This window comes from Hyaena hyaena, unplaced genomic scaffold (assembly GCF_003009895.1).
Source record: "Hyaena hyaena isolate Hyena2069 unplaced genomic scaffold, ASM300989v1 scaffold_9, whole genome shotgun sequence".
Classification (NCBI taxonomy): domain Eukaryota; kingdom Metazoa; phylum Chordata; class Mammalia; order Carnivora; family Hyaenidae; genus Hyaena; species Hyaena hyaena.
In genome coordinates this window covers 3620458-3644127 of record NW_024080641.1, presented here as the reverse complement: position 1 = coordinate 3644127, position 23670 = coordinate 3620458, and the positions used below count along the sequence as shown (strand labels likewise).

The 23670-nt window shown below is 56.1% G+C and overlaps 1 protein-coding gene across 4 annotated transcripts; it reads right to left on the bottom strand.

Annotated features, from left to right (window-relative positions):
• Positions 1 to 1566: 1566 nt before the first annotated feature.
• LOC120239991 (guanine nucleotide-binding protein G(I)/G(S)/G(O) subunit gamma-8) lies at positions 1567 to 21955 on the bottom strand. 4 transcript variants are annotated; one of them, XM_039244561.1, is made up of 5 exons: positions 21685 to 21955; positions 15664 to 15760; positions 15369 to 15521; positions 1966 to 2051; positions 1567 to 1747 (listed from the first exon to the last, which is right to left on the bottom strand). In XM_039244561.1, exons 1-5 carry the CDS (start codon positions 21931 to 21933, stop codon positions 1619 to 1621), a joined length of 714 nt encoding a protein of 237 aa, XP_039100492.1. In that variant the 5' UTR covers positions 21934 to 21955; the 3' UTR covers positions 1567 to 1618. The 4 variants fall into 4 exon arrangements, with proteins under 4 accessions (XP_039100492.1, XP_039100508.1, XP_039100500.1 ...); XM_039244556.1 differs by lacking the exons at positions 1567 to 1747; positions 1966 to 2051 and adding an exon at positions 12125 to 14408; XM_039244577.1 differs by lacking the exons at positions 15369 to 15521; positions 15664 to 15760 and having other exon boundaries at positions 21685 to 21732.
• Positions 21956 to 23670: the final 1715 nt, after the last annotated feature.

Here is a 23670-nt window from a genome sequence, read left to right as displayed (position 1 = left end):
GACGCTTCTACCTCAATCCAGCAGGAAGCTCAGAGTTGGGGCCCAGGGGACCCTAATCCGATGCGAATAATGGAGCACTCACCAGAAGCACGCATCCCCCTCCAGGGAGGGGAGGCCCAGTGAGTGAGCTCCATCAGGATCCAGGGGTGCAGCCACCTCCCCCACCCCGTTAGCCCCAAGCTGGGGAGCACAGGTGTTAGTCTGGAGAAAAGAGGAAGTGGGCGTGAGGAGATGAGAGGGGGTCTCTAACTCAGTGGCCCTCCAGCCACCCAGGTGAAATGATGGAGCAAACCCCCATCTCACCCAGCCTGCTTTGGGCTTTCTCCAAGCCATCTCACCTGGGCTTTGCGGTTCACCAGAGTGTCCGCCGCGCCCTCCCATCCCCTGGCTTTCTGGGCACCCCGAGGGCTTATACGGGTCTGAGGTCACCAGCGCTTCCAATTTGGGAGAAGCCAGAAATAGGGACTTTTATGTGAAGTACTCCTATTTTTCAAGTTGGCAACCAAGTCAAGAACATTTTTAAACATTATGTAGGCCAAAAGTAGAGAACCAAAAAATATATATATATGTATATATATAGCTGCAGGCTATAAATGTCCCGTGGGCCACCAGTGTGTGAAGCGGGAAACACAGGGCAGGAACCAGACCTACCTCAGTCCCTCCTGTGTCCCCAGAACAAAGAAAATAACCAGTGAAGGAAAGAATGCCACACCTTAATGTGTCTCCTTCTCCCTCCAGCCACGCTTTTCTCTCCTCTGGGTCCCCAAATTTTATTACCACCATGTCCCAGCTCAGATGTCCCCTCCTCCCGGAAGCCTTCTCTGATCCCCAAGCTGACTCAAGGGCTCCCTTTGAGCTCCCCTGACCCACAGCCCTGCCCTGTCTGGGTCATCACTATCTGGGAACAGGTCTGTGTCTCCTAGTGGACTCTGAGCCCCAAGAGGGCAAAGCCAAGGGCTGTGTACCCTGCTTCACCCAGAACAGGGCTGGTCACAGAGCAGGTAGGTACTCAGGGAGAGCTTAGAAGAATGAACGGACGAACGAATGAACAGAGGTCAGTGCTACACACAGAGGTAAGCCTGTGTCAGGGGGTAGCCACCTGTGACAAAAGGAGGTGGAGTCATCCAGGCAGAGAGAAAGGTGGGGTGGACACCGGGGCTCCTACGAATCTACAGCTCAGGAGAGGAGAGGGGCCAGCTTTGGTTCAAAGGTTCAGTCCTTGAGGCCTTGACTGGAAGCCACAGTCTTCACCTCATTACCTCCTAGCTCAGTTTCTGTATCTGCAAAGTGGGTACTATACAACTGGCCGGCTGCCTTCTGGGCGGTTGGGATGATTAAATAAGTTCAGCATCGCCGAGTGCTCAGTGGAGGTCAGAGTCCGGAGCGCTCATTTCCTCAGGAACACCCTCCACATCCACAAACCCCACACACGCCACTCATCCTCACCCCCAACACGCTCCAAACACACTCAGAAGGGATGAGAAGAGACAGGTTCCCCCGTGATGGCCCCAAGCTCGCTGCATGCCTCAGTTTCCCCAAAAGCACAGGTACCACCACGGTCACCGCGTTTATTGGATTCATACTTTGGCAAGGGAGGTGGGTGAGCTGTCGCGAAGACTCAGAGCAGGACGCAAAAGAGGCGCTTGTCGCGAAAGGGGTTCTCTGCGGCGGGGACCGGCGTCACCAGCGGGTCATCTTTGGCGTGCGTCTCGCAGAAGGCCAGGAGCTCGGCCGCCGCCTGCGACACCTGCGGACGCCGGAGCGCGGTCTGTTCTCCGCCCAAGACCCCGCCCCTCGTCTCGGCCACGCCCGGAAACGCCCCCTTGTGGCCCCGCCCCGTCCTGGCCCCGCCCCTGGTCCCACCCAGTTCCGAAGGGGATCTTCCCACGCGCCCCACCTCCAACCGCGCGGAGTCTGGACCCCGGCCCCGCGGCCCCCTCCCTCCTCCCCAGACCCACCCCGCACCTTCATGCGATCGATGTTCACCTCCAGCTTCAGCTGCTCCACCGTCTTGCGGGCCTCCGCGATCTTGGCCATGTTGTTGGACATGGCTAAGGGCGGGGAAGAGTTTAAAAGCCAGGCGGGAGTAGGGGCTGAAGAGGTAGGCTGGGACAAGCCTGGGTCCCCAGGTAAGGGTGGCAGCGGTAGTGCGACCCGGCGACAGGGGTGTGGGTGGGAGAGCGTACGAATGGGGTGCCCGGAGACGGACAGAGGGAGGGACGGGAACCCAGAGAAAAGAGGAGGAATGAAGGGACATACAGATGGGCGACCAAGAGGCAGGCCAGGGAGGGACAGAGGGACCGGGAGGGGGGCGACAAGAGAAGGGATGGAGGGGTGCATAGACGGGGCACCTGGAGGCAGATGGAGGGAAGGACAAAGAGGGGCGAGGGAAGGCCGGACGGAAGTACAGCGGTGAGGCCGCCAGGCAGGTGGAGGGAGGGACCGAAGAGCAGGGCCACAGGTGCTGGGTCGGGATCCAGGTGTCCTCGGCCCCCGGGGACAGAGCGTGAGCCAGGAGGGGGCCTCCCCAGGCCAATTAGCGGCGGCTCCGGGGAGAACAAGGAATTAAGATCGCGGCGGGAAAGGCGCAGAGGGGGCCTCATTAGGGCCGGAGCAGCAGCTGCCCCCTCCGGCCCCCTTGGGGGGCCCCCCACCCCCGCCCTGGCCACCTCAAAGGCTCCTCTGCTCATTAGCCGCCAAGGAGAGGGCTGGGGGTGGGGTGCGCCGGGCCGCTCAGCCATGACGGCGAGAGGAGCGGAGAGGGTGCAAACGGAGGGGCAGAGAGAGCCCCAGAGTGACCGAAAAAGACCGAGACACGGAAGAAATAGAGAGACAGGGGTGGGGGAGAGAGAGATGGAGGGATGAAGCGAGGTAGAGGAAGGGGAGGACAAATAGAGGAGTGAAAACAAGAATGAGAGAGAGAGAGAGAGACAGGATCCAGGACACAGAGCCACTGAGGGGGTGAAGGGACAGAGCGGGGACAGAAACGGGGAGGCGGAGGGTCCAGAAGGGGTGGAGTGGGGGGGTGGGATAGGATGGAGGGAGGGGCAAATAGAGGGACAGAGGAAGACACGATGATAGAGGGGCAGGGAGAGGCATGGGAGGGATGGGGGGGGTAAAGGGGCAGAGGAGAGAGGGGACCGGAGGATGGAGAGAGGGAGATGGAGGGGCTGGGGGAGAGACAGGCTGATGGAGAAGTAGAAAGTCATTCATTCACTCATTCATTGATTCATTCCTAGGCGGACAGAACATGGCTGCGATGGAGACAGAGGGATCAGCTGTGGGGTCCAGACCGGAGCCTCCTACCTGTTGCTGCTCGGGGGCCAGGATGGCAGGCAGGTGGCAGAGCCTGGGAGACGCGTCTGGGTCCCCCCCCCACCCCCGCCACCTCTCCAGTCCCGCCCCGCCCCCTCCCCCGGGGGCACAGCCCCTGAGGGCCCGCCTCCTCCCCGCTGTCCCCCGCCCACACACACCGCCTTGGGTCTGTTTCCTCGGGTCCGCTCTCCATGTCCGTCCCCGCTTTGTCTTCCCGTTTCTGCGTCTCTGTGTCTTTTCTCCCTCTCTCCCCCCAATCTCCCCCCTCCATCTCTGCCTCTGTCTCTGTCTCTCTCAAACACGCCCGCACACACTCACTCCCAGGAAAAGACAGCCTTCAAGGGTGGCCCCTGCTCTGCATTTATTCCGATGTCCCCCCCAGCAGCCACCTGCGTCGCCCCATCACAGACCAGCCCCCTCAGCACACAGGCTCACCCTCGCAGCCCCCCAGACCCACGTGCACATCACCTCCTGTCGCGTGGCGCTGCCACACAGTCTCACGGTTGACCCGCGCTCACCACACTCTCTCACTGGCCACAGCCACGCCTCCCCCCAAAATGCCACACACGGTGGCTCACAGTCTCTCAGAGTGTGGCACATCAGAGGGTGGCACATCGTCACCAATGCCGCCTCACATACCACAGGCCAGACACACCATCTCAGGGTGTCAGCGGTGCAGACACAGCGTCACAGTGTCACAGGCGACCATTCACAGGCAATTGGACGTCACACACATTCACAGGCAATTGAAACTTCTCTCTGTCTCACACCCTATAGCAACTTCACATGCACTTTTCCCGTGCTGCACACTGTGACATGGAATTACTCACATGACACCTTTGTGGAACACTGTCACCCAGTATGTTATGGTGTCACCCAGTGACACACCGTCACGCATCCAGTGACTCCACTATACAGCCATACAGTGACAGCCATACAGTGACTCACCCTCGCATGACCTCCCTGGTGTCACACACCATCTTACAGAGTGTCCCCCACGCACTGTCATGTACAGCGCACACTGCTGTCACTGCCGTCACACAGCAGTCCCGTGTCACGCACACACACACGCAGTCTCTCTCATCTTCTCGTCTCTGAGTGCCCTGCACAGTGGCACACTCCCTCACGTGCTGTCACAACACCGTGACAGTCTCTTGCTGTCCCACATGCTCTGTGTCGCACATCATCAGTTTCTCACAGTTGATCAGCGTAGCTGACACACACTGTCACACCCACGTGGTCCCTCTGTCACACTCGTTGGCCCAGGCCCATCACACCCTGTCCCACCTCAACTGCCCACGTGACCCACACAGCCCTCATATCCTCCCCGTGTCACACCATGCCAATCTTTCGCTGTCACATAGAGCCCCTCCTGATGTCACAGCCCCCAAATGGTGTCTCAGACACACCCAGCCTCACAGGTTCCCACACAGCCACGTCACCTCTATTATCTCACACACTCAGTCACACACAGCATCTCTGCATAACACATGGTTTCACAGTCACACCCTATTTCTGGTTGTCACAAAATGCCACAGTTCACACAGCCACACACATAACATCACAAGCTCACGGTAGTACACGCTCACACAGCCTCTTGGCGTCCCACGCCATTTCCCGGTGTCACCTAGGGACACCCCCAGGGTCTTTCCTGCACTGCCCACACCCCTGAGGGCGCCCATACGCAGCCCTCGGGCCTCTCGTGACAGCCCCCTGATGGCCACACGGGGGCGCCCGCGGCCCGCCGACACCAAAGCCGTAGGTGGTGGTGGAAACTGGGAAGGCAAGGCGCCCCCGCGGGCCCGCGGGGGTCGCAGACCTGGGAGGGACGCCGGGACACAGCGGGGCGGAGGGGGCTGGAGACCAGAGGGAGAGAACTGAAGATGGACTGGGACAAGAGAAATTCAAAGAGAGGGGGACAGAGATTCAGGGAGAGGCAGAGAGAGATAGGGACGCAGAGACAAATTTGGAGAGAAAGACCTAGGGATTAGGTGAAACAGAGACAGGCCCAGGATCGCAAAGACAGAGAGACAGAGACATGCAGGGTACAGGCGAGACACACGGACAGGAATGGAGAGGCCGAGACAGGGACCGAGAAACACAGACACCCAAGAGACACACACAGAAGCGAACGGAGACCAACTCGCGGAGCAAGCCTCCCACGGGGGTTGTGGCGGAGGCGGGGCTTCCAGGGCGCGCCCCGGAGGCGTGGCCTCGATGCGGTCGGGGGGCGTGACTAGGGGCGTGGCCCCCCAGGGGGCGCGTCCCGAGGCGGACCATAAGGGGCGTGGCTGGATGAGGCGTGCCCCCAGGGGCGGGTGCTGGGGAGAGGTGGCGGTCCTGGAGGGAGCTTCTCCACGCAGTCAGCCCTTCCCAATTCGGTTTTTACCGACTGCATGGGGAAGCGAGACGAGCGCGGAGGGGACACCGGCCCGGGTGCCGGTGATTTGAGGGTACCCGACCCCGACTCCCCGCTTCTCCCTCCCCCCCGCCCCCGCCACCCCGCAGAAGCAACGCGGCCCGGTGGGGGAAGGGAACCGGGCTCACATCTGGAAAGCATCAGGCGCGCCGGACGTGCCAGGGCCCCGGGCCCGGCTGCGGAGGGGGGGAGGGGAGCTAGGGCGGCCTCGTCCTCCCCCCTCAGCGGGGTCGGCCGGCGCCGGGGAGGGGCCTGGGCGTGCGCCGAGCCTCTGCGCCTCCCGCAGCTGGTTTCCATCAGCGATTTTGGCCCCGGGCGCCCCCAAGGAGGAAACCCAGCTTAGAGTGGGGGAAGCCAGGGTGACGACCCAATCTCCTAGCCTCCTCTCTGACGGCTGCCAGACGCCGGGGGCGGGGGGGAGGGCGGGGGAGACGGACGGACCGACGCGGCTTGAACCATACTTAAATAACCTCCCTTTCTCGCCGGAGCTGCAGACCTCAGCCGTCTTTCCACCCGACGTGTAACTTCGGTTTTCAGATGTGCAATCCTGGCTTGTGCTGCACGCGAGTCGCCCCGGCCTCGTAACAGCCTGGTAGTCAGTGGCATTATTGCACCCATTTTTTGGAGGGGGAAACTGAGATCCTGGATTCGGCCTCAGCTTTAACTTTTAATTATTCAAGAGATGTGCAATGAACGCCAACAGTAATTCCAGGGTCAATACGCAATCGCCCGCTGTCTATTCCCAGCTGGATGTCTTAGGGGGTATCTCACACTCGCGTCCCAACACTGAACTCCAGATTCCAACCCCCAAACCCCCTCCTACTTCTGTCCCATCCATCTGATAGTAAATCTTTGGGGTCATTCTTGCCTTCCCTCCCTCGCACCCACAACTGATGTCGTAGCAACTGCCACTAACTGCCGCTTGCAGTCACTTCCCACCTCCTTCGCTGCCCACACTCTGATCCAGCCACAGCTCCTCACTGGCTTCCCTCATCCGGGGCCCCCACAGGGCAGCCAGAGGGAGGGACGCTGTTTGAAACGAAGTCCCCAGATAATAGCGTGTGTTGGCGAGGAGGTGGCGAAATTGGAGCCTTCATATGCCGGTTGTGGGAAGTAAAGTGGCATAGCCACTGGAGAAAACAGTCTGGCACTACTTTAAGAGGCTAAAGAGTTAGGAAGACACGGCCATTCCAGTCCCTAGGTATCCACATAAAAGAAATGAAAACATTCCTCCGGACAAAAACTTGTACACGAATGTTCGGGGCAGCTTTGGTCATAACAGCCCCAAAGTGGAATCAACCTAAATGTCCATCCACTGATGAGTGGGAACACTAAATGCGGGATGTCCAGACAATAGAATATCATTAGGCAATAAAAAGAAATAAAACCCTTTCATTTCATTTTATCAAGGGATGAAACTTGAAAGAAGGCAGTCACTTTAAAAGGTCACACATTGCATGATTCCATTTATATAAAACGTCCAGAGTGGGCCAATATATAGAGAGACACAGAGTAGATAAGTGATTTCCAGGGGCTGGAGATACCGGAGGATGACACCTAAGGGAATTCTTTTCTTTCGTTTTTTAAATGTTTATTCAGTTTTTGAGAGAGAGGGAGACAGAGTGTGAGTGGGAAAGGGGCAGAGAGAGAAGGAGACACAGAATCTGAAGCAGGCTCCAGGCTCTGAGCTGTCTGCACAGAGCCGGAGGCAGGGCTCAAACTCATGAACCATGAGATCATGACCTGAGCTGAAGTCAGACACTTAATATGGGGATAGTTGTACAACTCTGTGAATATACTAAAAGCCACTGAACTCTATATGGGTGAATTTTATGGTATGTGAATTATACCTCAACATTTTAAAAACTTTATTTTGAGAGAAAGAGAATCCCAAGCAGGCTCCATGCCGCCAGCCCAGAGCCCAACGCGGTGCTCGAACTCAAGAACTGCAAGATCATGACCTGAGCTGAAACCAAGAGTCGGGTGCTTAACAGACTGAGCCACCCAGGTATCCTTTGACTTTTTAATTTTTTAAGTAAGATTCCCACCCAGTGTGAAGCCCAACTGGGGGCTTGAACTCACAACCCTGAGATCAAGAACTGAGTTGAGATCAAGAGTCGGAAGCTTAACAAGCTGAGATGCCCAGGTGCCCTGATGTGTGAAGTATAGCTCAATAGAGCTGTTAACCCTCTCACCGCCCCCCCCCCCCCGCAAAAGCCTCTAAGTCCCTCTTGTGCTCAGAATTCTCCCATGGCTCCCACCTCCCTTGAAGTAAAAACCAAAACCCTCACCATGGCCCATGAGGCCCCGAATAATGTCGTAGACCCTACCATTCTCTGCCCCCCCCACTCTAGCTACTCCCACCCCTTTACCCAAGATATTCACACACCCCCTTCCCCCACCTCCTTCAGATCTCTGTTCAAATGTCACCTTCTCAGACCATTCTGATGCCTCTACTGAAAATCACAAACTCCTCTGCTCCCCCATCCCACCCAATTTCCTCAGAGCTCTGCTCGGTTCTCCCCCATAATGCTTGTCACCTTTAACAGATCATAGACCTTATTTATTTGTTATGTCAACACCTCCGCCCCTCCCCCCAGCTCCCGTCCCTATAAGCAGTTCCTTCTGTATCCTTAGAGATAAACCATACAGCAAATAGGCTATGTCGGGCAGTGCTTAAGAGCATGCACTCTTAAGCAACCTGAACTTAAATTCTGGCTTTGCTACTTATTAGCTTCAGGTAAGTTACTTAACATCTCTGTGCTTCGGTTTCTGCATCTGTGAAATGGGCATACTAGTATCCATCTATCTATCTAATATGCCCTCGAGGTTGTGAGGATTAAGTGAGTCACTGAGAATTGAGTCTGGCAGGCAATAAATGCTCAATTTAACAGTTAGCTGTTCTTTTTTTATTTTTTATTTTTAAGTAGGCTCCACACCCAAGGTGGGGGCTTAAACACATGACTCTGAGATTAAGAGTCGCATGCTCTACAGACTGAGCCGGCTGGGCGCCCCACTGTTATTTATGTATTTTTAAATGAGTTTGTACCAAAATCTTAAAAAAAGAAGATGAAAGGTCATCCATGTGCACTTTAGTCATTTTGACCGTGGTGGCCAGTGTGGCCTTAGACAAGTCCCTTTCCCTTTCTGACGTTAGTTGCCTCTCTTAACGGAATGGAGATGGGGCAAATATTCCCAAAAGCCTGACAAGCAATGGCTTTTCCTGGCAATTTTTAAAAATGTTTATTTATTTATTTTGAGAGAGAGAGAGTGAGCAAAGCAGGGGAGGGGTAGAGAGAAAGAATCCTAAGCAAGCTCCACACCATAAAACCGATGCTAGCTTTGAATTCATGAACAGTGAGATCATGACCTGAGCCAAGATCAAGAGTGAGACACTTAACTGACTGCGCCACCCAGGCGCCCCTTGGCAAACTTTTAAAATTGACTTTTATTCATTGGTACTTGAAAAGAAATACTTGTTGGGGCGCCTGGGTGGCTTAGTCGGTTAAGCGTCCGACTTTCGCTTAGGACATGATCTCGCGGTTCATGGTTTCGGGCCCCGCGTCGGGCTCTGTGCTGACTGCCAGCTCAGAGCCTGGGCCTGTTTCAGTCTGTGACTCCCTCTCTCTCTGACCCTCCCCTGCTCACGCTGTCTCTCTCTCTCTCTCTCTCCTAGAAATAAATAAAACATAAAAAAAAAAGAAAAGAAATACTTGTTTATCCATACACACACATTGCCCACTGCCCTCCCCGCCCCTGGCCCCAGTGCCTCAGTGGGGGCAGTGGGGATGCAGGTGAGCACAACTGGCCTGGTCTCCTGCTCTCTCAGAGTTCAAAGCTACAGCGAGGTGGACCCACCCATCTAGACACAAAGGTCAAAGCAGAACAAATACCATTCTCCATATGACTGTGGAGTCTGGTTTGGGGGAGGGGGGCTAGCCCTAGCTCTCTCCTTCTTGCTGTATGATCAGGGTAAGTAATGGCCCCTCCCCAAACGTCTACTTACCCATCCATGATACTAGTATGATTATTGATCTTATCCAATAGAAATATGGGCAAACAGTATGAACAGGCAATTCACTGAATGACAAGTGGGCCAATGGACATACAGAAGTATGTGTTGCTTCAAGGAAACAGGGAGAGAGACATCCTAATTAAAACAGAACACGGTTTTGCCCCCACCATGAGATTGGCAAAAATATCTGGTGGACAGGTGGGAAAATGGGCAACTCAGAAATTGCTGTTGGAAATGTCAGCTGAAGGGACTTTTATTTTTTTAATTTTTTAAATGTTTTATTTATTTCTGAGAGAGAGAGACAGCATGAGCAGGCGAGGGTCAGAGAGAGAGGGAGGCACAGAATCCGAAGCAGGCTCCAGGCTCTGAGCTAGCTGTCAGCACAGAGCCCGATGCAGGGCTCGAACCCATGAACCGTTGAGATCATGACCCAAGCCGAAGTCGGACGCCCAACCAACTGAGCCACCCAGGCACCCCCTGAAGGGACTTTTAGTGGAAGGAAGTGTGGCAGTGTCAAATAAAAGTTTTTAAATGAGCGTACTATAGGGGCGCCTGGGTGGCTTAGTCGGTTAAGCGTCCGACTTTCGCTTAGGTCATGATCTCGCGGTTTGTGGGTTCAGGCCCCGCGTCGGGCTCTGTGCTGACTGCCGGCTCGGAGCCTGGAGCCTGTTTCAGTCTGTGACTCCCTCTCTCTCTGACCCTCCTCTGCTCACGCTGTCTCTCTCTCTCCTAGAAATAAATAAAACATTAAAAAAAAAAATAAAATAAATGAGCGTACTATAATGACCAAACAATTCTATTTCTAGGAGTGAAGCCTACAGAAATACATGCATATATGCACATAGAGGTGCAAGGACATTCCTCCAGCAAGGTCCCTAACAGCAAAATAACTGGGAGAGCTGACAATCCCACAGTGGACTCTTATGCAGCTAATAATAATAATACAGTGATAGGGGGCTCCTGGCTGCCTCAGTCAGTAGAGTATGCGACTCTCGAGCTTGGAGTTTTAAGTTCAAGCTCCATGTTGGGTGTAGAGATTAATTAAAAATAAAATCTTAGAGCACCTGGGTGGCGCAGTGGGTTAAGCATCCAGCTTAGGCTCAGGTCATGATCTCACGGTTTGTGAGTTCGAGCCCCACATCTGGTGAGTTCCAGTACCACTTTGGGTGAGCTCGAGCCCTACTTCAGGTGAGCTTGAGCCGCCCTTTGGGTTCTACACTCTCTTTTCCTCTCTCTCCACCCCTTCTTCACTTGTGAATGCTCTCTCAAAATAAATAAGTAAATAAATAATAAAATAAATAAAATCTTAACAGGGGCGCCTGGCTGGCTCAGTCGGTTGAGCGTCTGACTTTGGCTCAGGTCATGATTTCACAGTTTGTGGGTTTGAGTCCCGCATCAGGCCCTGTGCTGACAGCTCAGGGCATGGAGCCTGCTTCTGATTCTGTGTGTCCCTCTCTCTCTGCCCCTCCCCTGCTCATGATCTGTCTCTGTCTCTCAAAAATAAATAAATGTTAAAAAAATTTTTAAGCAGTAATTATACAGTGATAGGAAAATGTCATCTAAATTTAGACGAAATGGACAATTTCCTAGAAGAATACAGCTTAGTAAAACTGACACAGAAAGAAAGAGAAAAGCTAAATAGTACTATAATCATCAAAGAAACCCGCCGCCTTTTTTTTCTTTTGAGAGAGAGAGAGAGAAGAGAATACCAAGCAGGCTCCAGGCTCAGCATGAAGCCTGACGCAGGACACTGGGATCATGACCTGAGCCAAAATTAAGAGCTGGACGCTCAACCGACCGAGGCACCTGGGTGCCCCAAAGAAATCCAATTCTTAATTAAAATCCTTCCCATAAAGAAATCTCTGGACATCGATGACTTAACACCACCAAATAATAATAGTACTACTACTATTAAATAATAGAATAGAAAATAAAACTGATAATACAAATATATGGTTCAATTTATACATGTATATATGTAAGTATACATAGTATATATGTAGATATAATGGTTATATATTATGGTTATATATTTCTTTAGTTACTTAAATTCATATTTGTATGCAAACACATAAAGGAAAACATTCAAGAATACACATCAAGCTGATTATGATGATTTCTGAGAAGAGAAATGTGGGTCGTCCCTTTACTTACATTTTTATGAAACCATGTTTTTGACCAAACACAACTCAAAGGTCAGATTCAGATTCATTGTCGTAAACCAGCCACTGGTAGGAATATCAGGTTGAGGCCCTCCCTGAGTTCTGCCACCTGGCTCCAGACACTACTATATTCAAGGCAAACAGTAGTTGCTCACTAAATGCCCAAAGGAAAGCCGTTTCTCCCATTTTGCCACAGAAGGAGAGTCTGCCAGGTATGTAACAGTGTGCATTTATTTACAAAGAGGTTAGAGAAACACACAGAATCCGGCCCCCCTGTGCGCTGGGGAGTCACCGTCGTCATAATAAATACAGTAATTTTAAAAAAGAAAAAAAAATACTGGATTGGAACAGCCGGGGGTCATCCTGGGCTCTCCCCCCTCCCCCCAAAGGGAGAGGGGAGAGAAGGGGGGCATGAGATAGAAACAATCTTCCTATCCCTCTTCTACCTCCTAATCCTCCATAACTGTCCGGGGATAGAGGTGAAAAGAGCCTTTCTTCCCAGGTGTTACCACCTCCTACGTGACCCTCAAAACCCCAAAATCAGTGCTCCTTCCTTTCCCAGGGCACTCCGCAGGCACCACCTGGGTCAGACACAGAGTCTCTGACAGGTGCCAAGGGGATATCTTAAGAATCCAGGGACATGGACGGGGGCACTTTGTGAATGAGGGAGTGGGGGGGGCACCATATCTGGGCATGGAAAGAAGGAGTAAGAAGTTTCGGTGATGGAAGTGAACGGGAACAAACGGACTAAGTGTCTAAACTAAAATGGGGAAATTCAAACGGAATTACCCCTTCTGCATACCATATTACACCCATAGTACAGATGAAGAAAAGTGAGGCCCAGACAAAGGGAACTTTCTTGCCCAAATGCTGCAGAGCCAGCAGCTGAGCTGGGTCAAACAGGGCTCCTCCCCCAGTCCTCCCTATGGCGAGGGGGGGGGGGAGCCTCTTCAACCAAGACTGCAGTGGATGGGGGCAGTGGAGGAAGGGTCTTTGGAAGCCGAGAAAATGGTGGTCTTTGGAATGGAGGTGCGGAAGGGGCAGTGATTGGGTGTGTGGTGGTGCAGAGGCCATGAAGGGGGAGCCCAAGCAAACCCCCACACTCACACTGTAGTCATGACCTTGAGAGAACCCGAACGGAAACGCAGTATCTTTTTCTTGAGTGCGTGGGAAGCCTTGATCTTCACAAAGACTTTGGCGGGGCCCGCGGGCGCCCCTCCGCCTGCACCACCCCCTGCCCCAGAGGCTGCGGTGGCTGCCACCAGCTGCTGCGGCCACACCAGGCCGCCGCTGCCGTCTGAGTCGCTGGATGCGGAGCTGAAGGCAGGCGACTCCCCCTCGCTGGCGCTCGATTCACTCTCCCCATAGCCGCCGCCGCCGCCTGTGGGCCCCCGGCGTCCCAGGGGCCCCAGGCGCCCAGCGGAGCACTCCGAGTCGCTGCCCGCGCAGCCGTACAGGAGCCGGCGCTGCGGGGCTGACGGGGATGGGCCGGGCCCCGGGCCCCGGGCCGCCGGCGCTCGGGGACGGCCGCGGCGTCCGTCCGCAGCGTCGATCTCCGCCGTGGAGCGCCAGCGGCGGCAGGCCCCCGCGGCCTGCGCCGCGAGTGTGGGCGCAGGGCCGCGACGGGGCCTCGGCGGCCGGGGCTCTTCCCGTTCGGCCGTGGGGTACTTGGGGGGCCCCGGAGGCACCGCGGCCGCGCGGCCCAACAGGCTGGTCTCCGACTGGGAGCGCGCGGCCTTGCGAGCCCTGGGCGAGCCCCGGCGGCCCGAGGCCTCCGTCATGCGTCCGCGGCGGCCGGCGGCCCGGGGACGCTCCCGGGGTGGGGACTGCTCCACGCTGCGGCCGCGGGTCAGCGGTGGCGCTTTGCGGCGCGCCGCGCGGCCGGGGAGGCCGCGGCTGGCGGCCTGCGCTCCTGGGATGTACTGCGCCTTCACCAGGCGACCCTCGGCCGGGCTGTCGGGGGGCGAGGGGGCGGCGGGCGGCGCGGCGGGCTCGGGCGCCGTCTCCGACTCCCACGGCGAGGCCCAGGCGCGCCCCAAGGCGGCCGGGCTGGCGGGACGGCCCCCCGCGCGCTCCACCGGGGGCTCGGGCGCGGGCCGCGCGCCTCCGGGGGGCGGGGACACGTCGGGCGGCCTCTGGCGCACGCTGTTCTGGCGCCGCGGGCCCCCGTCCGCGCCCCCGGGACTCGTCCGGGGCTGGCCCGCCCCCCGGCGGCGGCGCCTGCGCAGGAGCGCCGAGATGTAGCCGTCCAGGGGCCGCCCCCCGCCGGGCGCGTCCGGCGAGTCCGCGGGAGGACGGACGCAGGGCCGCGGGCTGCGCAGCGCCACGGCGTGCAGGGGGCTGGGCGTCAGGAAGGGCCCCGCGCGGGCCCGCCGCTCCGCCGAGGAGCAGGCCTCCGGGCCCGCAGAGCCCGCCGCCGTCGGGTAGGGCGCCGAGTATGATCGCGGCACGGCTGCCCGAGCGCTCACCGCCTCTGGAGCGCTTGGACTGGCGTCTCCTGGGGAGGGAGGCAAAAAAAAAAAAAAAAAAAAGGAAGAGAGTGGAGAGGCTCTCGAAGCGCTTTCTCAGAGAGCCTCGGAGGGTCAAGTTGTCTACCCCCTCCTCTTCCACTGTCATCAGAAACCCTGCTGTCTGTCACCTTTTCCCTCATACCAGGTTCATCACAAAATCTTCCCAAGACCCTGAATGGTCTGTCCCGCCCCAGCCTCTCTCTCTCTAACCCCCGTCCTCTGTGATTCCAGATCTCCTGCTGGCTACCTTGACTTCCTGGTTGCACATGCCAGCCTCATGGCCTTTGCACTTGCTGTTCCCGCTACCTGGAACACTCTTCCCTGAGGATATATGTTTGGTCCACCCCTTCACTTATTTTAGGGCGCCACACAAATGTCATAGTCTCAGTGACATCCTGTCCGGGCCACGTCTTCTGAAATTGCAACTTCCTCCACCATTCAAAAGAGGATGCCCTCCCTGGTCCCCTTCCCCAACTGTCTGCTGCAGTATGTGTGTATCTTACTTGTATATTACCTGTTTCTCCCACTGCAAAGTCAGCTTCATGAGGACAGGGTTTTTTGTGGTTTTGGTCCCCTGCTATATCCCTCACCACTAAGATAGGGCTACGCTGGCACATAGTAGGGGCTCAGAAACTTACTTGTATACATGAGCAATAGCCGTTGCCGTTTACCGAGTGGCTACCGTGTGTGCCAAGTCCAATAGCAATTAGGGCTGAGGCTCACTGAATATGCAAAACTTCCCTATGACGGAGGTGCTGTTATCAATCCCATTTTAACCGACGGAGAAACCGAGGCCCAGAAAGAAGCAACAAGCTCAAAAATCACACGAAGGGGGAATGTCACAGCCAGAATTCGAATCCAGGTCAGCCTGGCTCAGAGGCTTGGGCTCAAAACCATCCTTACTGTCCATTCCCTGGTTCTCAGGGCCCCAACCCCACCCACCTTACCTAGGGACTTGGGCCTCTCGCTGGCATAGATGCCCCGGGGTTCAGAGGGACCCAGGCGTCCATAGGAGCCAGATCCAGAGAAGCCACTGTCCCCACAGAAGGTAGAGGGTGGTGAGTCTGGACCCCCCGTGGAACTGGGGTCTTCGTAGAAGCCTGGATTCCAAGGAGGAGAGGAGAAAGAATCAGGGGCCTCGATGGGGAAGCCAGGGGTGGGGGAAGGAAGAGACCAAGAAGCAGCTTGAGAGGTAGGGGGCAGGAGGAAAGACTGGGGTGTCCCAGGCCACACCCTGCTCACCTGAGCTGCGTCCGCTCTCCTGTTCCAGGCCCCCAGATTCCAGGCTCAGATCTCCCAGCTGCTGGCCCAGGTCCCAGATGAGCCCGGGCAAGGCCTCCTGGGGGCATGAGGAGAGCAGACTTGTCAGAACGCCCCCCAAGCTCTGGCGACCAACCCCCCGCATCTCCCCCAGACCACGGACAGAGTTTCATTTTGGCAACGAGGCTCTGATTTCGAAAGGGTAAAAGCCGCACCCGAGTCCCAGGATTCCCCCTCAGGGTCTCTGTCCCTTCATCCCATTAGAAGTCCTTCGGACGGTCTAACTCAAGTCCTTCCTGCTGCAGTGACATCACCCTCTCTTAGGTATGATAAGCTTCAGAAGGCCCCATCCCTTGCTCCCTCTCTATCGGGCGTCCCCTCCATTTGTGCTCCTGGCCCCTTAACCGCTATTAGGATGTCCCTCTTTGAGTCTAAGCTCCAGTGGTCTTGCCGCAAGGGCAATTCGCTGCTAAAAGTTGGTGTCCAGGACCCAGCAGATCCCTTAGCCATGGGTCCGCCTTCTCCAGTCCTTGACCTTCTCTTCTCAGATGCTCCCGTTTCCCCCCACTGCCCCTTATCAGCAGCAGAAAGTCCTTCTGCAAGGCTTCCTTAAGTCCTTCCTGCTGCAGACCGATTCTTTCCCTCATGTGGATAAAAGAGGCACACCACGATTAGGTCCTTTGCTCCTTCTCTAGGGAAGAACCATCCCCACCCCCACCCCCCATCCACTGGTAAGTCCTTCTGTGAGTCTAGCCCTGGTGGGGCTGCAGCAACCCCCCCCCCACACACACAGCAAGTCAGTTTCCCTTGCCTGGGGGACCGCATCTTCCTCCTGCCCCTGCTTCATTCCCACCCAGAAGCCACCCCCCCAAGCCCGTGTCTGCCCCTCGCCCCTCATCCCCATGAGAAAATTCTGTCGAGTCTATCCCGGATCCTTCTTGCTGCAGGAAATGAGCATTTCTTATCAGGGGAGAATGAATGAAGCTGAAACCCCTTTTAGGGGCGCGGCAGTGGCTGGGGATGGGGGTAGGCGCTAAAGAACACCGATGGGGCCTCCGAGACACTAGGGCTTCACCCCATTTTGGAAAACATCCAGGGAGAGTCCCACATGGGTCTGCGTGAGGCCAGGGGTGGCAGCAGCCGCAGGCTGACGGTTGACCCTCAGACAAAAGCGGCTTGTCTGGACGGCGGGGGGGGGGGGGGGGGGGGGGGGGGGGGGGGGGGGGGGAGGAGCTGGGAGGCCAGGCGCCCAGCCCTGCCTATTTAGGGCAGAAAGACCGGCCAGCTCCCTCGCAGACGCCCCCCCTCCCCCAGCTTCCTACTCCTGCGGCGGCTCTCCTGGGCCCCCGTCTTCACCCCTCCCCCCCCAACAGAAGCCCCCATCTGGGCTTGTTTATGGGAAGAAAGTCAACAAATCATTCCACTTTGGGCTCCTGCCCTGGGCCGTGCAGAGATGCTCAGGGTGGCGTCATCTTTGAGCAGAACCCAGGGGGCAGCCCAACTGTGCAGTATGGGGGGGGGAGGCTAGAAAAACTCTCGGATCGCCCATATATGTCCCGCGTCATGTGTCCCCCCGTCGCGGCCACACTGGCCTCCTTGCTGTTTCCGGAGAGTTCCTACCTGCATAAGATATGTTTCCCCTGAATTTCCTCCTGCCTCACTCCCTTGCTCTGTTCACATCTTCGCTTACTTGATCCCTCCTGGGACCAGTCTTTCCAAAATAGCTCCCCCCCCCCCCCCCCCCCGGGGCTGCACAGCAGTAAAGACCTCCTGGCTCAGAATGATACATCGGGTTGTCATTTTGTTTATTGTCTGTCTCACTAAATGTCATTCCTGGAAGGCAGAGAGTTCTGCCTGCGATGTCGGCGCAGCGCCCCTCCCCTCCCCCCAGTGCCTCGCACAGTGCCTGGCACACAGTAGGTGCTCAGGAAATGTTTGCTGCGGGAATGAACGTGCACAGCAGAATACTATACAGCTGTCAAAACGGAAGGACACCATTTGTGTATACGACCATTACCAAGGCCGAGCTGCTGAGCAGAAAAGGGAAGGGCATCGCATAAGCGTGAGTCAGAATTATCTGAAGGGCATGGTTCGCACCTAACTTACTGGGTCCCACCTCCAGAGCGTCTGATTCCAGTCTGGAGCCCAATAAAGCATCGGGCGCCTGGGTGGCTCAGTCGGTTAGGCATCTGGTTCTTGATTTTGACCCAGGTCATGATCTGATGGTTTGTGAGTTAGAGCCGTGCGTTGGGCTCTGCGCTGACAGCATGGAGCCGCCTTGAGATTCTTTCTCCTCTGCTCCTATCCCATTCGTGCTCTCTCTCGCTCTCTCTCTCTAAATAAACTTAAACAAATTTTCTAATAAAATACAAATTAAAAAGCAAAGCAAAACACTACATTTCTTGGTAGGTAAGCTGTGAAAGAGGTCTGGAGGGACTCAACACCTCAGAGGAGGTCTCAGAAGAGACCATGGGTGATCCGGAACAGGTTACTTCTCCTCTCTGGGCCCTGGTTTCCTCCTCTGTAACATGGCTTTCAACTCCCTCTCTTACAGGGTGTCAAAGGATTAAATGAGCTAAAACAGCAGTTCTTTTTAAGCTCTTAATAAATGCTAGCTTTTATTATTACACGAAAGCTCTGAATTTCTTTTTTTAATGTTTATTTATTTTTGAGACAGAGAGACAGAGAGAGAGCGTGTGCGCAAGCACGAGCAGGGGAGGGGCAGAGAGAGAGGGAGACACAGAATTAGAACCAGGCTCCAGGCTCTGAGCTGTCAGCACAGAGCCCCACACCCAGCTCGAACTCGTGAACCTCGAGATCATGACCTGGGCCGAAGTCAGACACTCAACTGTGAGCCCCCCAGGAGCCTCCAAAGCTCTGAATTTTTAGCAAGGAAAATATAAAATCGTGTTTTACTTGTGTGATTAAAAATAAATAGGAGGGGTGCCTGGGTGGCTAAGTTGGTTAGCATTCAGCTTCAGCTCAGGTCATGATCTCACTGTTCGTGAGATCAAGCACCACGCTGGGCTCTGTGCTGACAGCTCAGAGCCTGGAGCCTGGTTCTAATTCTGTGTCTCCCTCTCTCTCTGCCCCTCCCCTGCCCCTCCCCTGCTCACATTCTGTCTTTCTGTCTGTGTCTCAAAAATGAACAAACACTGGGGCGCCTGGGTGGCTCAGTCGGTTAAGCGTCTGACTTTGGCTCAGGTCATGATTTCACAGTTTGTGGGTTCGAGCCCTGCGTTGGGCTCTGTGCTGACAGCTCAGAGCCTGGAGCCTGCTTCAGATTCTGGATCTCCCTCTCTCTCTGACCTTCCCCTGCTCGCGCTGTCTCTCTCTCTCTCTCAGAAATAAATAAAAACGTTAAAAATTTTTTTAAATAAAATAAACACTAAAAAAATTAAAATTTTCATATTTCCTTTCATGGATAGCTTTGGGAGCTGGGGGTAAGTTCTCCCGATCTCATTTCAGTTCTTGCACTGCAGGGAAGAGAAACAGTAGGAAGACCGACAGGAGAGGCCTCCCCTTCCCCCACGCCTGGACCCTCTACCACCACCCTACTTTACACACTCCCACTGTTTGTAAGTTTGACCCCATCCCTTCCAGGTGCAAGGCGATGACGACTCTTTAAAAAGACCAGAAGGGGGGCGCCTGGGTGGCTTAGTCGGTTAAGCGTCTGACTTTTGCTTAGGTCATGATCTCGCAGTTCGTGGGTTTGGGCCCCGCGTCGGGCTCTGTGCTGACTGCCAGCTTGGAGCCTGGAGCCTGTTTCAGTCTGTGAATCCCTCTCTCTCTGACCCTCCCCTGCTCACGCTGTCTCTCTCTCTCCTAGAAATAAATAAAAATATTAAAAAAAATAAAAATAAAAAATAAAAAAATAAAAAGACCAGAAGGACCTTGGCCTGAATCTGGCTTCCTGTGTGCCCCTCATCTTTTCTTTTTTTTTTTTCTTTTTTTTTTGCAAAGCCTTCAACAGTCGGCCTGCTGCCATCCAGGGAGGGTCAACATGCGTGTGGTTATGACCCCTGGAAACCCCTTTGCCCAAACTTTTCCAGACCTTTGTCCCCACTGCTCTCCAATTCCCTTTATCTCTACTAGGAAGTCCTTCTGCAAGTCTAACTTGAGTCCTTCTTGCTGGAAGGGGACCCTTTCTCTTGGTGGGAGAGAACGGAACTCCTACCCCCATTCAGGATTCTTGCCTCTTTTCTCCAAATAGCCCTAGTCTTTACCTATATTCCCCACCATTCCTCTTAGGAACGAATTAAGTCTGGCTTCAATCTTTCTTGCTTAAAAGGGAGTGTATTCCTGGGGCAGGGGAGGGGAGCTCAGGGAGAGGGGCGGGAGGGGGAAGTATCCTGAGACAGAGGCTCAGGGATCAGAGGAGGTCCCCACACCCTCCTCAGAAGGACCCAGGAACCCCCTGCAGCAGAGGAGTTTATATTTAGCGCTTCTCTGTTCCTCCCTCGGTGCCGCTGTCTCTCTCCCGCTGCCTGCCACCGCCTCCTCGCTGACGCTGGGACGGAGCTGTGCCTGGAGAGTGTGGGGGAAAGAGGCCTCTCCACTACCACCTCCTGGGGGGTGGGGGGAGCCGGAGGGGCGGGAGAAGGGGGGAGACTTAGGGGCAGGGATGGGGCGGCTGAAGGACGGAGAGAGGAGACTGAGGCAGAGAGAGGGCGAGACTGAGGGACAGGAAGGAAGGACACAGCCTGCCCATCCCTCTCCTCGTAGGGTGGGAGGTGCCTTCCCCAGCCCAGCCGGCTTGGGGTGGGGTGGGGGGAGCTGGGCGAAGGCCCCCACCAGGCGGCTCCAACTTTGGGAGGGGGTGGGGCCTCCCACAGCTGTTTCTGTTTCCAGAGAAGAATGTGCAGGGTCCCTCTCCCGGTCGGGGGAGGGGCCTTGCGCGCAGCCCCGGAGTCTGGCTGCAGACCCCCCGCCTCCCCATTCCCCATCTGGGGAGGGGGCAACGGAGGTCAGCGGCGGGGAGAGCCCCCTCCCCCGCCACCGGGTCTCAGGTTTCCCCAAACGGGAAACTCTGACCACACACAGGCTTGGGGATGGGATCTGCTAGGGGAACCCGGGTCTGGGGCCTGGCAGCCTGGGGGGAGGGGAAGGGAGAGACAGGGACAGGGACTTGGGGCCGGAAGAGAGAGGTGCAGAAATGCAAGAGAAGCCTAGGGAGACAGAGACACACACACAGGATTAAGAAGGATAGAAAGAGACCCTGAAAGTCACAGAGATAGAAAGAGAGCGGGGTGGTGCTCCTCAAGTTGTTCTGGAGACCTCTGCCTCAATTTCCACCATTAGAGCACTCAGGGAGTTCCGAAGTCGGCCCCTCCCCCCATGCTACCTCAACCTGCCTCTTCTGGGGTCAACCAAGCCTGGGACCAGGTAGGAAAGGAGGGAAAGTGTCACCAAGAGTCAAAATCACCTGGGGGGGGGGTGCTCAGGGACTGCAAGCTTCCCCTCATTGGTGGTCCCTCCCCCAGGAGGCCCGAGGATCCCCTCCCCCTCCCCACCCCGCCCCCTCCGGAGATCTCCAAGCACACCAGGACTTAGGGAAGATGGAGCTCTGGTAGCGGGGCCAGAGGGGAGCATGTTTGGGTCCCTGGCTGTGTGACCTTGGGTGAGTCACTTGCCATCTCTGAACCGCAGTTTCTTTCTCTGTAAAATGGGGACCATCACCCCCTGTCCCCCAAGCTGCAAGAAGACAACGCATGCCAAATACTCGGCCCAGGCCTGACACATACTTAGCGCCCAGAAGGATTTTCTCTGGGGAAGGGGTCTGTGCATTTCACGAGGCCCCAGCGGAGGCGATGCAGACCCCCCCCTTCCCCAGTTAGGGGGTGAGGAGGCCGGAGCCCGCCCGCCGCCCGTACTCCTGGGTCTCCAGCCCCACCCCCTGTCCTTTCCCCCTCCCCCACCGCAACGGGTGTCTGAGCATCCAACCGAGACAGACAGACAGACACAGACGGGGGCGGAGGGATGGACGGACAGGCGGCCCCTCACCAGCTGCTCCTCCAGGGCCGCCGCGGCCCGGCGCGCCGCCGCCGCATCTTCGTCTTCATCGGCGTCCTCCTCGTCCTCGGCCTCGGCGCCCCCCATTCCGGGCTGGGCCAGCCGCAGAGCCTGCTGCACGCGGTACTCCTGCCTCTCCCGGAGCCAGTGCAACTCGCAGAGCCCGGCCAGGCTGCCCTCCAGCCAGCCCCGCAGCCGGCCCCGCTCGGGGCTCACCGGGAACGAGAAGGCCCGGATCATGGCTGCGGCCCCCCACCCCAGCCCGGCCGGGCCCCACGGCCACCCCTCTCCGGGTCCCACCTCCCCGCCCCAACAGCCCGCCTGCCCGCCCGCCCGCTGGCCCGGCTGTCACCGTCTCATCTGCATAGGCGCCCGCCCATTGGGCCGCCCACCCGCGCCGTATCTGCATGGCCACGCCCCCGGCGACAGAGCAACCGTCGCCCATTGGCTGGTACCCTCCTTTACGAAGATGCTCGGCGGTGCACCGGCGCCCCCCAACGCGACGCATGCTCCCAGCTTCCTACTCGCTTTGCTTCTGGGCGGCCTCGCCACGCCCCACCGCTCTCCAGCCTTTGGGTCCTAGTCACGCCCCCTCTCGCGTCACAATGAAACAAGTCCGCCCTTGCTTCAATGTCATTGGTCCGTGCCTCCCCGGTCCCGCAGCTGGTTCCGCCCCCTTGCGGGCGAGCTCAGCTCCGCATTGGGCTGCCCCGCGAGAGGGGAAGGGGTGATCTATAAATAGAGAATGGGTCCACGTGACAGTTTGGCAGCTGTTCCTCTCCCCCCACCCCTAGCAACCCTAAGCTGCTGAGGCTGTGCAGGGGGCGGTGAGGGTTATTGAGTCAAGCCCTGATTTTGCCTCCTCTTCCACGAAGCCTTCCCAGACACTCAGCTACCTAACTAGAGGACCAGGCCAGCTTAGGAACGGCATCCTCCAGTAAAATTATGCTTCTGAGCGGGACCGGCTTCACCAGCGTGTGACCAGTTTAGGAGGGCCTTGCGCTTGGTTTAATATTAGGCTGTTCCTGTCTTGAAATTCTGATTTTTTGAACAAGGGGCCCTGTATTTTCATTTTGCAGCAGGCTTCCCAAAGTATGTAGACAGTCTTAACTTCTAAGAGTCTGAGATCGATCACATCCCAAATTCTGGAATTAAAAGACCAGCCTGGGTGGAAGATTCTATAATTCCACCAGAACAGAATCTAGGCGTCTTTTGTGTCTCATATCGTATGGGGCATTTCGTTCACCATTCTACGACTCCAGGAGCCTTTGTTCTACGTTCTAAGAGGCTTTGTTCTCAGCATTCTAAGATGCTCTGTTCTCAACGTTCCGTGGTCCTAAGAGTCTGAGCCCGACATTCGTTTCCAAGATTCCCTCTGGCTTTCCCTGGCTCCGGGAGCCGGGGCTGGCGCCCCCTCAGGCGGCCAGCCTGTGTCACTACGCCGAGCGTGCGTCCCTACAACCTTCAAGATCTAGCTCGAGTATTCATACCCATTTCTCAGACAGACTTTGACTCCCTAAAGGCCAGGGCCCAGAAGACCATGTGAAAACCTCCGTCTTATATGACCCCCCTACACCAGGAGACCTTCTGGCAGTAAGCTGGAGAAGCAGTGGTAGTCTGGAACCAGACTAGGGGGCGGGGCGGAAGGGCGTGTGATCCCCAGCCCTGCCACTTTCTAGCTGTGTGACTTTGAGAAACTTGGTTAGCTTCTGTGCCTCGGTTTCCTTATCTGTATGATGGGGTTCATAATATGGTCTACCATATAGAGTCATTCTGAGGATTGCGTGAGATATGTGTCCAGTGCCTTCTATGTAGAAAGAGCCATAGGGGGTCTGATAAATAAGCACAAAATAATCTAGTGAGTCCCAAGGAGAAAAACGAATTTGGACTTTGGTAGAGATGAACTGTAGTCAATCCCCCTCTCGTTTAAGACAGACCTAGGCTGTCCTGAAACTGTCTTAATTTTCCAAGAGTGGG

Bases quoted from the DNA above. Each gene is read 5' to 3' on its own strand.
- LOC120239991 (XM_039244556.1), bottom strand. From the start codon at position 21,933: ATGATCCGGGCCTTCTCGTTCCCGGTGAGCCCCGAGCGGGGCCGGCTG. The intron at 15,761-21,684 runs GTGAGGGGCCGC...TCATGCCCCCAG, and splicing joins CGGCCCTGGAGGAGCAGCTG to GAGGCCTTGCCCGGGCTCAT. The intron at 14,409-15,368 runs GTAAGGTGGGTG...CTCCCTCCCCAG, and splicing joins CGAGAGGCCCAAGTCCCTAG to GAGACGCCAGTCCAAGCGCT.